The sequence below is a fragment of the Lepisosteus platostomus genome, chromosome 26 (assembly GCF_059453375.1).
Source record: "Lepisosteus platostomus isolate fLepPlt1 chromosome 26, fLepPlt1.hap1, whole genome shotgun sequence".
Classification (NCBI taxonomy): domain Eukaryota; kingdom Metazoa; phylum Chordata; class Actinopteri; order Semionotiformes; family Lepisosteidae; genus Lepisosteus; species Lepisosteus platostomus.
In genome coordinates, this window is record NC_142636.1 from 13,060,857 (window position 1) to 13,078,737 (window position 17,881).

The 17,881-nt window shown below is 38.3% G+C and overlaps 1 protein-coding gene and 1 long non-coding RNA gene across 3 annotated transcripts; one reads left to right on the forward strand and one right to left on the reverse strand.

The window, feature by feature from the left end:
- Positions 1–7,243: 7,243 nt before the first annotated feature.
- Positions 7,244–8,959, forward strand: LOC148640214 (uncharacterized). The gene is made up of 2 exons (XR_015930525.1): positions 7,244–7,748; positions 8,130–8,959. It is a non-coding gene; the product is annotated as an uncharacterized LOC148640214 (long non-coding RNA).
- Positions 8,960–10,940: 1,981 nt separating this feature from the next.
- LOC148640215 (coxsackievirus and adenovirus receptor-like) lies at positions 10,941–17,669 on the reverse strand. Of its 2 annotated transcripts, XM_088620453.1 has the most exons (9): positions 17,387–17,668; positions 16,734–16,907; positions 16,441–16,569; positions 15,327–15,707; positions 14,556–14,822; positions 13,898–13,988; positions 13,272–13,323; positions 12,460–12,593; positions 10,941–11,845 (listed from the first exon to the last, which is right to left on the reverse strand). In XM_088620453.1, the coding sequence occupies exons 3-9, from the start codon at positions 16,493–16,495 to the stop codon at positions 11,797–11,799; spliced, it is 1,029 nt and encodes a 342-aa protein (XP_088476579.1). In that variant the 5' UTR covers positions 16,496–16,569; positions 16,734–16,907; positions 17,387–17,668; the 3' UTR covers positions 10,941–11,796. The 2 variants fall into 2 exon arrangements, with proteins under 2 accessions (XP_088476579.1, XP_088476580.1); XM_088620454.1 differs by lacking the exon at positions 16,734–16,907 and having other exon boundaries at positions 17,387–17,669.
- Positions 17,670–17,881: the final 212 nt, after the last annotated feature.

The following is a 17,881-nucleotide window of genomic DNA, read 5'->3' on the forward strand; positions in this document are numbered from 1 at the left end:
CTGCCCTGCCTTGCTATGGTTTTATTTAAATGATTTAAGTAATGTCCCAAATCTATATTCTTTTCAACAAAGAGCAGAATATTACAGCAAAGACAATAGGACATAGCCAGTTTTATAAAGAACATTTGATGAAACCGGTTCTAGGATCCTTATTCAAATGGCTGGATAAGATCCTTAGATCCATAAAATATTAATAACCAAATAAGCAAAACGAGCAGAATATTCTCGAATTTTTACACATTATGCTCTCACGTTCAACAACAGAGTGTAATCTTTTTTTTATAGCACTCATGCTGGGCAGTTATGTGGGCCAGACCATGGAAATGTATAATACATCAAGAGGTAATGAGGCACCAGCAAACATTATGAAAATAATAATATAGGTCAGAGGAATTGAAATACCCACAGCCTGTAGTGTTTTGTCTGCTCTGCTTCATCAGGGAAGAAAGGATATTTGAGTCTTGTATTCTGTTTGCATAATTTGATTATACAAATCCTGCTGGTTCAATGTCAACCTGTTTTCTCAATTCAGCAGACCATTCCACTTGAACAAGAAAAGAAAGCACCATTAACGGTGAATACAGTAGCTCTATTGGCTCAATTTATTGTGCTCTTTCTTTTTACTTACTTAACTTTTTACTGTGTGTTAGTTGTGCGGCATTGATGTTTTTTTAAAAATGCTTATAAATGAGATGGCATTATTATAACGTACAGTAGTTGTTGCTCTTGCACATTTTTTATTATGAGTCCTCTCTTGAAATGTGACAGTACTGTATGGTGCTGTATACACTTGTGAACTCTGGCCTGGAAATGTGATTGTCAAGTTACAAAAACATACTGTGAATTTAGTGTATACAGTATGTAAATGTTGTAAACCAACATAGGACTTCGCAAAGAACATCACAGTTAAAGACTATTGTCACGGTACTATTTGAATAATTTGCACACCACTTTGTTTTTTAAGGCTGCTGGAACATTCTTTCCTGTGTTTTGCCTTCCTGTAAAAAAAGCTGTAAGTAAGCCTTTGACATAAAGCAGAAAACCTCTCGCCTGTGTTCAGCGCTATTGTTGTCACAGATGTCGGAAGGGCATGCCGTGGAATGACTAGGAGAGCAGTAGAGACCCTATGCGAAGCTGCAAAAGGGGCAACACGGAGGTTAGCCCGGGCTCAGGGGGTCAGACGATGTCGGGGGAGAAACCTGTGCCCTCAGGCCACAGGAGAGGCAACCTGGTGCTAGGCGGGTCTCAAGACATCCGTACCCTCAATGCTGAGCGAGGAGCAAAGGGAGACCCGGAAATATATAGCCCCACATAAATTATCAGCAAGTTGGAAAGAAGATGTTGAACATTTGATGTTAATGGGTAGTTGTCAGTCAGTTTGCATTTAGTTATTAGTTGTACGTGACACTTACATGTACCACATGGGGAGAAAAACTATTTCTGAAGCTGGACATTTGTGTTTTGATTCTGTGGTCACTCCTATCAAACCATAGACATGAGAACAATTTGTAACCAGGGTGATTATAATCCTGTCTTGTATTACTGTATGAAGGCTTTATTTCAGCACCGATTGATATAGATCTCTTCAGTTTATGGTAAGTAAAAATCATTACCTATGTGCCAGTTTCCTTGTTCATGAGAGCTCAGGTTTTGGTGATTTTAAACTCGTTCTCTAACAAAACAGGCATATGCAAATGCTTTGATTACAGCTTGTTGTCCCAGGTGAGCTCCTTCTTTTTAGGGCGCAAGATATCACTTCATCTGAAGTCGCAAACACACAGTAGCTTGTACACAGTGACACAGACCTGTCAGCCACAAGGACTGCTTTAGTATCAGGTGAAATTACATCTCAAAGCACAAAGAAAAGCACTGATATAGAGGCATGCTCATCAGTCTTCCAAGTTAATGCTTGACACACATAATGATATGAGCTGATAGAAACACAATCTGTAAAATGTATTCAACAGTTATTTGTGCTGGCACTGTCACCACAGTCTGCCATCATTTATGCAGGAAGAACCACAGAAGACCATGTATAATGTATGAAAAAGCATAAAGAAAACAACACCCATTAAACTTTCTTTCTCTTCTTCTCAAAAAATGTCATACTTTTGATAATTATAATTGTTTAATTTCGGCTCTCCCTTTTTCCAGCCTCTGAATACAGTATATGTATTTTGTGAATAACCTGTGTTATTGCTTCTGTGTTGTTAATCAATCTGTGATTTGATTAATTTCCTTGGGTGAACTATGAAAACGACTGGTTCTTAATGAGCCTTTAATGGCTCAGCAGGCTGCTTCCTTATTAAGTGACACCAGAGGCCCGAGTTTGAGGGGACCGGTGGAGGGCGCATATCCACGTGAACCCGAAAGTGCTACATTGGTGTCAGGAGTGAGATGGGATAGCTCTTCGCCAAGGAAGGTGAATTAAGCGGGGGAGAGTGTAACGCATAAGTCCGACATTACAAGTGAACCCGAAAGCGCTAGAATACAGATACTAACCTCACTGTCATGGTGATCTCTATTCTGAATCTGTACTAATGCACTGCACAATCCTACCTCACACTGAAAGAATCATGCTAGTTTGGGCACAATATTTCTTCCTAGGATTGTTTATGGTTACATAATTTACTTGAAATATCTCATTGCCTTTTGTTCTTATATGCTCTGTCTTTAGAACCTGTGCTTAGATCCACAGAAATTCCACTTTGTGCTGCTATTTCACAGTGCTAAAAATGTCTCACTGTTCATACTTTTTGACTGGCGCTATCAGCAGCAGATACATTTGGATACAAATGGATACATTTACATTGACAGAACATTCAAAAGCAAAAGTGTCCTATTATTTAGGAGAGCCAAGACATTATTTCTGGAACAAGTAGTTATTACATATGTCGTAGTAGTTCAGGTGGGTAGCTGCGTCAGCATGCGTAGGCTGCAAAGTAATAGGTTTATTCCATGCTGAAAAAAAGAAAAAGAAAACACAACGTACAGAAATTACATATGTCTTCCAATGTATTATGGACAAGTATCATAGATTTACTGAAACATGCAAATGCTCAGATGTGATCCCCAGGTGCTGAAAGCTCTACTTTCTATCATGCCATGATAATCAATTAAAATGAAAAAAAATCATTAGGAATAACCCAAAAGGCTCTCTTTCTGACTTTTCACTTTCAATTGTCTTATTAGGCTGAATGGTTCATGGCAAACATTGACAATCATGTTTTGAAAACCCCACAGATGCATCTTTCATTGTTAGGAGATATTAAGAAATGTGGTGAGACTCTTATTATGCACAGTATTATTAATAGAATCACCCTCCAAAAACATATCTTCATGAGGAATGTGTTTTCAAAATCAAGGGACTCAATTTACATGACCGCTGACCCTTAGAGTCCACAATTGAGTCTGGAAACAAAGAGGCAGTGTCCTGTCCTGTGATCTCCTTAGCCATCTTCTAGAGGACTGAGGTCAGAGTATGTCTGTAGACATACTAGGGGTCGGTTCATTGTTGAGATCACTGTTTCGCAGTGAATCTGAACTTTGTATGCGGATCTGTTGTAGTTTTCTGCTGTGTGTAGCGAACCCCATGACCACAGGGTGGCAACAATGCATCTTGTCTGTTTGATCAGGGAAGATTCCCCCATGTTAGATACAGCAGTCCTCACATCAACAATCTGATTGAATAATAAGGGATAGTACATTTTGTTTATCACATTATGGGAAACACATTTCTGCGCAGGGATCAGTTCAAAGAAGGGCAGTAAGTTTAATGACGTATTTAAAGGAATGTTGTACACAGACTGATTTAAAGGTACTGAACCTTCTTAATCCAAACAGAGAAAATGACCTCAGATCATGACAGAAGGATTCCATATCCTTAAAAGTATTAGAATAACTTTCCTGGAGAACTATGTCTGCCTCAGAATCATCAAAGTAAAAGGACCCCGGGATACAAATAGGAATAAAGAGAATGAACTAACACTCAGGACTGTGAATGCATTCAGCATTCAAGACTCTTATTCGGAACCTTTGGTGACCTTAATGGAGTCACCGTACTAGAATCCATGGTAGAGTGTAAAGCAAGGGTCCCAGCAGAACTATTGCCAATGATTGCCTGAAACTCTGGATGAAAGCCTCAGGACAATTAGTTAAAAGCAACCAAAAGTTCACCACGGCCTCCTCTGATTCCTAGACTTTTATGTCCTTAATGGAGTCGCCATACTGGAATCAATGGTAGGTACAGCAGTCAACGCTCTTTCCTGGATGCGTCTTCGTTATCAACACATCCGCACTCACATTCTGGGCAAAGGGGCTCGGGGGATGCATTTCCTTCATTTACCACACGTGCTTCGTTAATCTCGTTGCGATGTTGCAACCCACTTTATCTGTTCATGGTCAAGTACTTCCTGTGGAGCTTTTTTTTTCCAAAACAAGGAAGTTCATTTAAACAGTCTTCACAGCTGAGTAGCTAAAGTTAGATACACAACTAATTACCCCAGCTTCTCCATTGATCGGGCACATGTTTGTATGCAAGGAGCTCTCCTTACCTGGTCCTGAGAGACCCACCAGACATCCAAAATGTGAGTTGCATACATAGATCTGTACTGGGGATATTTGTATTTTTGTTCTGTTTTATCGAGGAGAGTGCGAGGGTGCAACGATTTAAAAATGTTTCAATTTATATTCTACACTGTTTCATCAACATGTGGGAAGTAGAAATGTATTTGCCAAATGTCAGCAGCTTTTGCAGGTACCTTTAACTTACATTACCAAGTCTTTGATCCCATCTATCAATGATACAGTATGTAGCATATTTGTAGGAGTGAAGATTAATTCTCAAGTAACCAGCGTATTCTATAAAATCAAAGAACTTCTATAATCTAACAATAATAAATAAAGCAGTTGTAGTTAATATATGAAATATAAAGGATACAATTTATTTATTTAATTAACGGTGAGGTTTGCACGTTTCTCTTAACAGTACAGTGCTGCAATAGTGGCATTAAAGACATGTTTGCTTTCAAATTGGCGTATCTGTGTGTCTGTGGTGTATGTGAGAGTGTAGTGTGAGTGTAATTTGATTTTTTTTTTGGCAGAGATCAGGAGGAATGAAGTGAAATTGCAGCTATGGGTGTTGAATACTCCCTCTCCTTGTGGGGAATGACTCTGTTAATCCTGTCAGGTAAGACTGGCTTTATGTTGTTCAACAGGCACTTATTAGAGAACATCACTGCATCGGATGGGTACCGTAAGGACTTACAGTATGGCAATGCTCAACCTAAAAAAAGCCTAACAACAAAATTTGTTATTTATCATTTACAGTGTATATAGACTTACATAGACTTCTCTAAGTCTTTAAATAACACTGAAAAGAAGCATTGTGAGTAAAGAAACAGCTGAAATTCAAGAGCACATACAAATGACTAGATATATTTCACAATACAGAGTCTTTTTGTCTTGTGCCCATCTTGTGCCCATTGCTTGTCGGCATTGGATCCAGCTCCCCTGAAGTCCAGGTTGCCTTGAATTGATTCAGAGTTTGCCTGTTTTTCATTTGCAGATATTATCTTGGGGGCCAAATTTGGTTTAACCCATGCTTCACCATTATCTGAGGAGCTGCTTCTGTTAAATGCAATGCAAGTAACAGGGCATTTGCCAGTCAAATGTTGTATATTTACTCAGTATATTTCTTTCTACTGAGCAAAGTTCTTTGAAGTTTTAAAAGTCGGTACTCTTCATTTTTTCAGTATTTTCTTCATGTTAGGTTTTCATTGTGCTGAGTGGTGCTATAGTTTTTAATGGGACCATAATGATGTCTGAAATTGTTATTGCAGGCGTCTATGGTAGTGATTGGGCTGTGTCGTATCCACGAAGAACCATTTGCACTGTGAGAGGCTCCTCTGTGACCATTCGTTGTTCATATAACTATCCTAAGGAATTTACTGTGGATTCTCAAAGTGTTCAACACAAAGTGACAACTGTGATGTGGTGTAAGACTAATACGACCTGTAATGAGAACATATCTATTTATAACAGTGACAATGAGCCATTCAGGCAAAAAATAGTGTATCTGGGAAATAAACAGAAGAACTGCACTTTAATGATAAACGATGTGGAAGAAATTGACAATGGAAGGTATAAATTCAGATTTCAAACCAATAATCCTGGAGGTCAATGGACTGGTAATCCTGGAGTGACTCTTACTGTATCTGGTAAGGTTGTGTTATTCTCTCAATTCAACACAAGTGTGGAATCATACATTTGGTCACAATAAAAACCCAATACCAAATATAATCACATTAAAAAACAATATGTAGTAATTATACTGTTAGTATGTTTAAAATGCATTGACATTTTACAATCTGTAATTCCCTAATTTATATTCAGTCATATAAATTTGAAACACATTTAACAAGAATACAACTACCTCATCAGTTTTTTAGGGAAGAGATGCTTTTGAAATTGGAAATCCTTTAATTTAATGATCCTAGTAAATGCTAGGAACATGCTCATCGCTGTTTACAGTTTTTCACACAATTACAGCATTGCTTTGTATAAAAAAGTTCATATCTGTTCTCTGTTTTGTATTTCACTGTTGATTCTGAAGTAGTTCAACCCTTTGTGGGTTTGAGGTTCCCTAGTTGTCTTGTCTATTAAAGACCTTTAAATCTGTCAGCACAGGATATTCCATGAAGCCTTGGTCTCTACTGTATTCCAGAGCAGCAATATCCCTTTTGTGACCTTGTTACCAAAATTGTAATATTCTAAATAACATTTTCCTAGTATGGCTCCACTGTGCAATAGTTACAGTAAAAATACAGTAAAATGTGATATTTTAATGTAACTTCCCTTTATTTAAATGTTGTGCTTCTACAGTAGCTGTATAACGTGCTGTTTGCCTTTTTTACTGCTTTCCACATTTTCTGGAAGATGAAGATGTCAGCAAATGCAGTCAAGTCTTTCTCACAGATCGCTTCGTCATCTGCTGTATATCTATAGTTCATATTTGCATGTACGACTTTGCACTCAACTGCAGTAGATGTGAGAAACCAAATGTCACCTCAGTCTTGAATTTTGTTGGAGTCTTAAATTGTGTTTGCCATTTCTGCAGTGGTTGATAATCCTCCTGTTTTGATATACTATAATACGAAAACCTAAATAGTTGTCTAACAATGTGTAGATCATTGATATAGAGGAAGAAGTGCAGTGTATGTAATACAAATCCCTGGTACTCTATATCTTGCGGAGGGCAGCAGTAGTCAAGATTAGGATCTAACTTTCGTTCTGAACGTCTGTTATAAATCCCACACAGTGAAAGAAATGCCTAAATGCAAGAAATCACATTGCTTTAAGAGTCTATCAAAGGCAGCAAAAGTGGTATTAAATCGCTGAGTGTTTTTAAATCCTAGAACAAAACCAAGAATCAAAGAACTGATGGTTTAACCTCTATGGTGTATGTAATAAATGAACTCTATAAGTAAGCGTATAAAATCACAGATTTCTATGGGACTATGACAGAATAAATTAGTTCCATACTAATGTTGTAGAGTCACAGCTCGGACAAATAGATGAGCAGTGGCTCCAAACCCTTCTGCTTGTGCTTGAATCAAGGAAACTAAAGACCACACATACGGCAATATGGTACCGTCGCACAACCCAAAGAGAACACAGGAGCAGAGTGTGAATGAAGAGGATGATGTCAATTACTCAACAGTCCACTTTCTGTCGAAGACAACACCCAGGCAAGTGTTCAAATATTTCACTGGTGCTCAGGCTGCCAGTATGTTTATCTTAGGGAGAACAATTACAAATAAAAAATCTGTCCGTCTGTCATCTGTAATGAAAATATAACAGTTAACCTGAAGTTTATGGCTTGGTTCAATTAAGTACAATATAACATATTTCTAGACTATATCATATTGTAAAATTAAATGATTAAAATAGATTATTTTATTTAGAAAACAAATGAAACTGTCCTTCAGCATATAGGATTTGTAAATCCAAATATACTGAGCAACCCACTTCAACAAAGTGTTGGGGGATTATTCAAACAAGCCTGAAAAAGCAAAAACATAGTGAAGGTGATGTTCCAGGGTGTTTTCTCAATTTTCTTATTTATTCAGAAACGAACTCCCTTTCGAAGAGACGGAAGATGCCTCAGTTCTGTATAGTATAGTGCGGACGTGAACGAGACACTCAGGAGAAACCGTTTACAGCGACTTCCTTCGGAGACTGAAAGCTACGTCACGCCCACTCGGTCACATGACCCATCTGCTGGCTCGACGGGTTGATTCGCCATCCTGAGGCCGAGGTCGGGTAGACGATGTTCCACAACACCAACTAAACTGAGGAGATACTAATTATAATAGGATTCAGCTTCAGTCAGTCTCCTTTTCCTGGAGCTTAACCGTTTCGCCTTCCAACAAAAATTGATACAACTGTTGTGAACCTTGTAGCTGAAGGATGAGGATGGGAATTTATAAGGATGCAAAGAAAAATGGAAAGTTAAAACCGGGATACCCACAATAAGGTGGAAACTTTCACAACTGTAGCGGTCTGCATAAATTATCTTAAATTTTCACTTATTATTTATCATTCACTTATTATTTCTACTTAAAGGCTTCTTTAGATTAATGTGCTGCAGAACTTTTTTTTACACTAGTGTCATAAATTAGGAATAAAAAATGTCTCAGTTAAAAACGTAGTTTGAAAAGTTAAAGCAGTCCACCGATTTCTGTTAAGAACATAACAGGGATATGAGATTTCTCCAAATGATCTCCCTTTATCTAAGGTTAAGTGTTCAACTTGAGGGACAATGTTTCATTTGTTTTAAACATTTTTTGTACATTGTTTAGCTGCTCCATTGTTGCATTTTTGATGGATGTAATAGTTTTTCTTCCCCCATCGTTCAAATGATTTTTAAATAAAACTCCGTTGCTAAATACCCAGTAGATACTCGCATCAGTTTGGATTAATTTTATTTATCACTTTAAAATGTCAAGAGAAAGTAAGATGGTGTTCATGGATAAAGATGATTGGCTGAGAAAAGATATTTTGCCCCATATGGATGTATGAGTCTACATAGTAAATACCACTGTAAAAGTGAAACTGGAAGACACCTCAGGAAATGTTTTTTGCAGCACCGAGGAATCTAATGAAACCTCGACATAGGGATACCACAGGCATACTTGAGCTGTGCTTTGTCTCCCCCGTGTGGCCAGATGGGTAACTGCACAGCAAGACGTCTGCAGATTCTTCCATTAACTAGCCCTTAGTGAAACCAGTTACAGTTAGTTCAGCCTGAGAACTCTATTAACTTCTAATACAGCTGCCTGTGGATCATAGAGCTGCATGTCAGGGAATCACACACGCACAGGATAATTAAAACATGAGAAATGTCCTGTATTTGTATAATCTAGTAGTAATAAAGTAGAAACAAACGTCTATTTTTATACCAGGCGCGTCGAACTTACATAGACATAGGTCTCTTAAGATCTCCAGCTTCGTAAGAAGCTGCTAATTAAGTTGCTAATTAAGAGCTCAGCTGGGAGGAACTGGTGTTGTGCACCTCATATCTAGAAAATGGACAGTAAATGAATCATGCAAATTCACCCTAGCAATTTAACAAAATCTCTTTCAACGCGCCCAGAAGAAAATTTCTCAGAAGCTCTTGTACGAAGGAAGATTCTAAACTATTTCTGTGCTTAAATGGTCATTTGTATTATGGTATGAGAGAGTGTTCAAACAGGGTGGAGAATCTTGCCTAGACTGCATTGGACTGGACTTGCCTGGATTGGCCCGCTGTCCTCAGTCATTTGATTAAACAGAAACAGAGTGTTACAGTTCCGGCCTCCAGTCACCAGAGGGCCCCCTCACGCTCTTGGCGTTTTCCATCCACTCTGGGGAGACGTGGGTTAAACAGACCTCGTTAAACCATAACCACGCCTCTCAACTTCTCTATTTAAACTCACCTGTCGGCTTCTGTCTTCGCTTGGTATTGAGTTGAACTCCATGAGAAGCATTTTAGAGCTTTTGCGATCTGTACTGCTTCCTGGTTTTTCTGGATTTCAGTTTTTGGATCTTGTATTCGGCTTGGTCTTTTGGATTTACTTCCTGGTTTTTGGACTTGATACTTTTTCACTACGGTGCTTGACTTCCTGGTTTTCGGCTTCTACTTTGCCTCCCGCATAGGCTCCTTCTTTTGTCTTGTGCTTATAAAAGTGTAACACAGGGATCTTTCCCAATGCCATGCACGTTCTATACAGGTAGCCAAGCAATGACTCTGAAAGGCGAGAGTTCCTGGCGAGAACTCAAAAGCATAAGCTATTCCATAAGCAGAAAAACCTGCAGACAAATATTAATATCTGTGATTCTTACCTCTGATACCAGGAAAGAAACTGACGAGTTTCTGATTTGCTGTAGCTTTCACCATTTTCTTGGGCAGAGAGGTGGTCTATCTGATTGATGCTGGATGCCTTTAGAACCGAAATGACTTCCAATGTCATTTCTTTAAAGCTTCACTTAGGTGAAAGCAAATCATTCCCTTTCATGCACAGGACTCCTTCCATCAGTGGTTCTCCAACTTTTTGGACCAAGTACCACCTCCGATCAAACAAAAGCATCCAAGTACTACCTACCTCCAAGTCATCTTCTCATAGGAACCCCAGAAAATCTCAATGACCAACATGAGTGTGTGTGCGTACACTCACACACACATACATAACAAAATAACACTGAGCTCTTAGGTCATTTGTATTGCACCTTATAGCTGTTTTCCAACGCTTGCTAACACTAGCAGTGCTGTCTGTGTCGGGTTCAACAGCAGAGCTAGTTTTGGTGGCCAGTAGGTTTACCATATATCCTGAAAAAAGAGACCAATCCTCTATTTTGATCCTTATGTCTCCGTCCGGGGAAAGTTTTCAAATATACATAAATTTCTGGGATTTCAACCACTTTATTTCCACCATAAAGAATAGTTAAAAGATTTAGAGATAGTAGATGAGGAGGACAGAAAGGGAACAAAGAATTTCTTAACTTCCCTAGTTTGCTTTGCGACCTACTGTATGTTGTAGTTCAATTTTGCTCCTGTAAGTGTATGATTATGTCATGAAAGAGCTAAATCGGGCGCCGATATCAGCGTCTTTACTCAGTCTGTGCAGTGCAGAACCATTCCCTCGAAAGGCTCCCTATTTTGTTTCTCGTTTTCCTGCCCTCAAACACAATGCCAAAGCAAAAGTGTAAATAAGTTATAAATCTGCTTTAAGATGGAAAAAACAGAATAATTGACTGTTCAATATGCATTCTAGATTAAATTTAAAAATGGAACCGTGAAATTACAAAAACTGTAATACATTCCAATGGCATATTTGGGAATTTCATTTTAAAACATTTTTTTATACATCAATATAAAAATGAGGTAATTAAGCATGTTATGTGCTTTACAAATTAAATAAAAAATCCTAGAGTTTTAATCTTGTGTTCATATCCTATTATACGGTTCGGAACATGTCATCTTATTGATTTTTAACTGATAGCACCTTCGATATAAAGAGCAATATTTCTTTCTTTTTCTTTGTTTTCTCAATCAGTGTAGTGGCATGCAGGTTAGCATCACTGCCTTGTAGCGCTGGGGTCCTTGGTTCAATTCTAGACCTTGGATGCCATCTGCCAGGAGCTTGTACTGTATGTTCTCACTTGTTGTGTGCGTTTCCTCTGGGTGCTCTGGTTTCTTCCCACAGTCCAAAGACTAGTAGGTTAAGGCGGCCAGAAAATGGATGCATGATCGTTCCTTTATCTCTTTAAAGTGCTGTAGAGAACTGAGGAGTCATTGGTCTCTTGACTGGTTGGCCATGAAAAAAGAAAAACAGGTTTTAGAGGGTAAGTAACAAGAGTCGGGTCATTTATATTTGTTCATCATTCAGACCTGCTAAGAATTCTCCAAGTTTATCCTGCAGGACCTCGGTTTTATGTCAACTTTTTACAATATAGTGTCCCCATGACTTTACTGGGGCATTAGGACCCACACAGATTGCAGGGTGAGCGCCCTCTGCTGGCCCCACTAAACTCTTCCACCAGCAACCTTAGTTTTTCCCAGGAGGTCTCCCATCCAGGTACTGACCAGGCTCACAGCTGCTGAGCTCCAGTGGACTACTAGTTGTGAGCTGCAGGGTAATATGGCTTATGATCTACTTCTTCACAAGAGGAACTCTGCAGACTGGCAGGTTAGATCTGTAGTGCACAGTGGTGATTTAAGCAAGTAAGAAATTTGTTGCAGAGGGAGACATCTGTCTGCATTTTTATTTTTTTTGGGGGGTGGGGGATGGGAGGAAGAAGCAGCGACAGTGCTTGAGCTGTTTTTCGACAGATGGCTGAAACTGAGTTTGGTGGGGGGAATCTTTCCTGTTTCACTGCATGAGCACGTGAATGATGTGGGGGAAAAAATATAAAACTTGCCATGATGCTGTCTTGGGTGGAAAGGAAACTGCTGAATAACAGACTTCATCTTCTTCAGATGGAGTTCTCTGCATGTGCTCTGACTCCGGGATGTTAGGTTGTAGTACTTCATCATAAATGTTGTTAAGAACGTCCTTTGCAAAGAAGGAAACATTAGCCATTTCTGACCTCTCTATCTCTGAAGTCTGTGATTGTGCTGTAGTCTTACTGGAATCCAGGCTTCTTTATGTTTGTAAAGTGATTTTACCAGTTTGTTATACAACTGTAAATGTGATTCCACCAAAAGGGTGTTACAGAAGTACTGTACAGACCTGTACGATTCCAGCACTTGGTTATGGAAATACTAACATAATATGTAACACAGTTCTACCTTGATATAAAAAGGTGAAGTTCTATATTTCAGTTTGCAAGTATTCTACAATTATTTTACAGAGCATGCTAAACATGAGTTTGACAGAGTCATCTCATCTGATTAACAAATTGATTTATATGTATTAATTATGCCCCATAACCCACGACCAGCAGTTCATCTGAGAAAAGTGTTCAAGATTTTTATTAGTCTACAGGGGACTCTATCAATGCATTGCAAACATCTGCTTCACAAATACTGTTTCCATTGTAGACCATTGAGTGTTTTAGTAACACTCTGACTAAAAATAAATTACTATAAATTGGCAGAAATTAAATTGCAATGTTTAAGGTGACAAATGTTGAAGCCTTTGTTGGATTAGGCAAGGAACAGTACTGTTATTCACATATCATTTTGCACCTAAACCACTATTTTGCATTATATACTGTACCTAAACACCTACCCTAGCCTTCATGTTTCTGCTATTCTCCCCTTTAAGTTGACCAGCCTTCTTCCTTTAGAGAACAAAAAGGACGAAAGGTAAAAACCCAGTTGTGTCTATCTGTGACTCTTTTATTGGCTATCAAGCTATTTTTATTGCATAGTTTTATATTGCTTGTGTACTGCATCTGTGTAGTCAGATAGTGCCAGTTTATGTCATTTGCTAACATAGGAGGTGTTTTTTGAGGCCTTATGTGTTGGTCCACCACCTCTTACAGTCTTGTCTTGGCTATTTCAGTTCCTTTTATGTCTGAAAATAGACTCCAGCCACTGCCATGTTATTGACTTGCACTCTCAATGTCCATATCACCCTTGCGCTAGGGATGTTGCATAGGCTTCCAGTGAATTTTTTAACTGATTTTACAATGGAAGCAAGTACATTTTGAAACCCTCCATGAGTCAGGTATCTCTTACCTTCAGCAGCTACTCATTCATTTAGTATCTAATCTCAGATTGGAGATCTGGGAGATCAAAGGATCCAGTTTCCCACCGCCAACTAGCTAGATTCAGAGCTTTCAGCTGCTAATTGTTAAAAGGAGTTGCTAAACTGCAGACATTTTAAACCCAAGATCAATTGAACTCACTCACCTTCTGATACAAATGTAAATCACTAGAGTGGCTATGCTGACTAGTAGCACAAGTCCCAATATAGCTGCAATCATCAATGTATTGAATTCAGCTGTGAAGCAAAGGAAAATGTGGTTATATCATTTTACAAAGGCTGTGAATTAGACACAAATATGTATCTCGATATACAAAACTCCTACACAACATAACTGATATATTTTATTGCCACTATTGAAATAAAAGGTTTTCTAATCTTATACTGTAAAAACAACATATTGCATCAATACATGAGGCCATTAAATTCACATTGAAATATATTGGACAAGAAATCTTTCACAAGATCCTGATTGTGAAATCCTCTGTAGTTTCATTATGAATTGACTCTTTTTTAAAATAAAAACAAATGAGGAGCACAAAAAATGTAAAGATGATGTTTTTACTGCATATACAGCAGTACATTTTAATGGTGAGAAAGGTTCTTGTGAGGCTTTTCCTAAATGAGATACCTACTATCCGCCCTCGTTTCTTTTGATCCAAACTGGTCAATAAAAGCTCAGAGCTTTTTCACTTTAAAAGGCATTTCAACACAAATGTAATCTCACTCATGTCTGACTTGATTTTTTTGCAATTTTGACAGCAACCAAACAGAAACTGGAAATGCATTTGAAATCATACTCACATCTAACATCCAAAGCGAACATTACAGATTCTGTTTTTGCATGGCCTTTCAAAGCACAGGAGTAGGTGCCAGCATGTTCCGAGGACACAGGATTAAAGCGAAGTGTGTTTTCTGTGGCCCATGGGCTTGAGAGGGGCTGTCCGTTCTTAAACCATGTAAACTCGGTCTGTGTTAGTGAGCATCCCACTGGAACACAGCTCAAGTTCAAGTTATCTCCTTCTCTGACTTCCTCCAACTTTCCTGTTGGGCTCATCTGAATCTTTAATTCTGCAGGAAGGTAAAAGCTGCAGTTGGTGTTATTTCCTAAAAGGTTTCTCAGAAACTGAATACCGTATATCAACAAAAAATTATTTCTACATGTGTGGAGACAATAGTGTGATTTTTGGATGAAATCGAAATATTTAACACTGGAATTGTGTTTTCACCATCACGTACAAAGGCTGTGCAAACATTATTAACCACTTTGCACATCAAACTCACCCAAAATATTTAAACATGTGCCCAGTATATGCATGAAAATCAACATAGGGACTTTTTAATGTCAGAACCATTAAAACCATTAAAAGACTTGGAATTTTTATATTTCACAACTTTCCAAATGTTATAGGTGAAATTACAGGAGTCCTTTAGGAGAGTTTTTTCTTGCTTTGATTTCAAGTGCGACATTTCCAACTGCACTATGCAGGTTTGAGTTGCTATTTTTTGTGAGTAGTCTCTTACACTGCAGATAGGAGATGTCTCCTGAACAATAAAATAATTAGGCACTCTTACCAGTAACCGAAAGTGTCACTCCTGGTTGACCAACCCAGCGTCCTTGAAGGTCATTTGTTTCAAATCGGAATCTATATGTCTCCTGGTCTGATATTCCTACATCTGTTATCTTTAAAGTGCAGTTATCCATTTTATTACCTAGGTACCTAATTCTTTGACTAAACTTCAACCTGTTATTTGGTGTTTGAGAGTGATAAACAAAAAGTTTTGTTTCAGAATCTGCAATACAGTCAGTATCATTAACACACCACATCACAGTGTTCACTTTCAGTCTATCCTTAAAAGGATAATTATATGAACAGGGAATGACCACAGTACTGCCTGGGACAGCACAGATAGAGGTCTGTGGATACAATACAGACCAATCGCCACAGAAACCACCTGCAAAAAGACAATTTCAGCCATCAGTACTGACTCTTGAGAAGTGAGTCAAGCAGTGAAAATCATTGGTGTAAAATATTATCAAACACAGACGTGCACGTGTACAGTAAAACTCACATAAACTAAAAATGTTTTAGATATTGATTGATATTGTATTTTACACAGGTGAGTGTAACTAATAAAAAATGTTTTTTGTGTCTCGTTAATAGGTAAAATCACATGAAGTATCACAAAGAACTGGGACAAAAAATAAAGCAAGCTTTAAAATGTTCAGCCATAGTACAAGCTCTTTAATAAGTAAATATAATTTACTATATTTACTTAATTCTAATACCAATTCTTAAATAATACCTTGTTGGATAATGGTTTCCCAAAACATTGGAAAAATGCATAGATTGAACATAAAAACGTGTTTTTATAAGCTATTCCACGTGAGTTGAAATACTTGTTGATATGATCTGCCAGGGAATTTGAACATATATTTCCTGATGTTCTTTAAGCAACATTTTTAAGTTGGAAACTACAAACCCTGATTTTTAAAACTCCCATCAGTCTCTTTTGGCTAAAGACCAACAATGTTCAGTGAAGCAAGAGGTGGTCACATGGTAGATTTGTATTTATATTTTGAGATTCATTTATTAAAGTCCTTAAATTAGCCAGTTAACATTGTGCTCTCTACTGGGGAACTGGTGGACATGCGATTTACTGCGAACTAAAGTCAACTCAGTCTTACCAGGCAGGATTAGCAGAGTTGCTGCCCACAAGCAGAGAGAATCTGGAACTCTCATGGCTGCAGTTTCTCTGCTGTCCTCCTAATCTCCGTCAGCAATGAGAAGCCAGACCTCTGTTGCACAGCAGATCACTGCAGACAAAAGGGGAGGAAAGTCCCTGCTCACGGCTGTTCATCACAAAAACGAACTGCCAGAACATCATATGTTCACTACATTTCACATTCAAAGGTTATGTAGAAAAGGAATGTCACACAAATGAAACAACAGAGGTGTTAAGGTTAGTTTTTGAACTTACTTTACTTAGTCAACTGAAGACAGAGCTCCCAAAGGCTCTCAGTTTCAGGCTGTACTTCTTGTTCACCTATGACTGTACAGTCACTGACAGCAGCAAGCGCAGTATTAAGTTTGCAGATGGCACCACAGTTATTGGGCTGATCTTACAAGATGGCGCATTAACAACAGCCTGGCCCTGAATGTCAACAGGATAAAAGAATTACAGGTGACCCAGAGGGTGTCATGACTGTGGTGGAACCTGTCACCTGCTTCAGGTTCCTCGGTCTGCAGATTTTCAGTGACTTGGCTTGGACTCACAACACTGTAGCCAGCCTGAGAAAGGCACAACAGTCTGCACTTTCTGTGAGTGCTTATAGAAATTAATATGGGAAAGCAGTTCCTCATGACCTTACCTTACTTGCTTACTTATGTTAATTACTTTACTTATGATTCTAACTCGTTTAAGATACAATGCCCCACTACATTGACAATATCAATCAGTTACATATTCAAAAGAAAACAAAGGATGCAGAACAGTGGTTAAATCTTCTGTATTTTTCACAAACAATCAATGTGAACTGTATTCACTTGTGCTGTCAGTCTAAATAGTGTAAAACCTTTTTCAGAGTAAAAGGCAACAACACTCTGAATCACATAAAATGTGAATGTACTCACCAAATGTTACCGCACTCCAAATGTGCAAAAAAACAAGGTGGCCAAATAATTATGGCAGCGTGTCTAAGGTCCAGTGAAATACTGTGAGTAAAGTACACACAGGCACAGCCCTCAGTAATTCTTAATACCCGGTGCTACAACGATTGCAAGATATTCCTTTTTAAAGATCATATAACTTCTTGTTTTGAAACACTCCTTTCTAAAGGAAGTAGTTAGAAAGGCGTAATCAGTAAAAGTGTGAAGTGATCCAGACACAAAATCTGACATTGCAGGCAACAGGAAATTACTGTTCAACACTGTTCTAATCCTCATGACAGGATGGCTATGACTCTGGAGTGGAATGTGCAGGCATCTGCTGAACAGAGACACTAGCATGACAGGACGATTCCAGAAAAGCGCACAAGATCAAACCAAAGGTAAAGAAAAGAAAAGTAACAAATAAACACAGATCCTGAAGTTTTGTTCATTTATGAAACTATGCACCAAAAACAGTGT

What these genes read in the sequence shown, in the direction of transcription:
- LOC148640215 (XM_088620454.1), bottom strand. Translation starts at nt 16,495, where the DNA reads ATGAGAGTTCCAGATTCTCTCTGCTTGTGGGCAGCAACTCTGCTAATC. An exon ending in GTTCGCTTTGGATGTTAGAT is followed by an intron (nt 13,989 to 14,555) that starts GTGAGTATGATT and finishes TTTGCTTCACAG; the next exon opens with CTGAATTCAATACATTGATG. An exon ending in GCAGAAACATGAAGGCTAGG is followed by an intron (nt 12,594 to 13,271) that starts GTAGGTGTTTAG and finishes TTCTTTGCAAAG; the next exon opens with GACGTTCTTAACAACATTTA.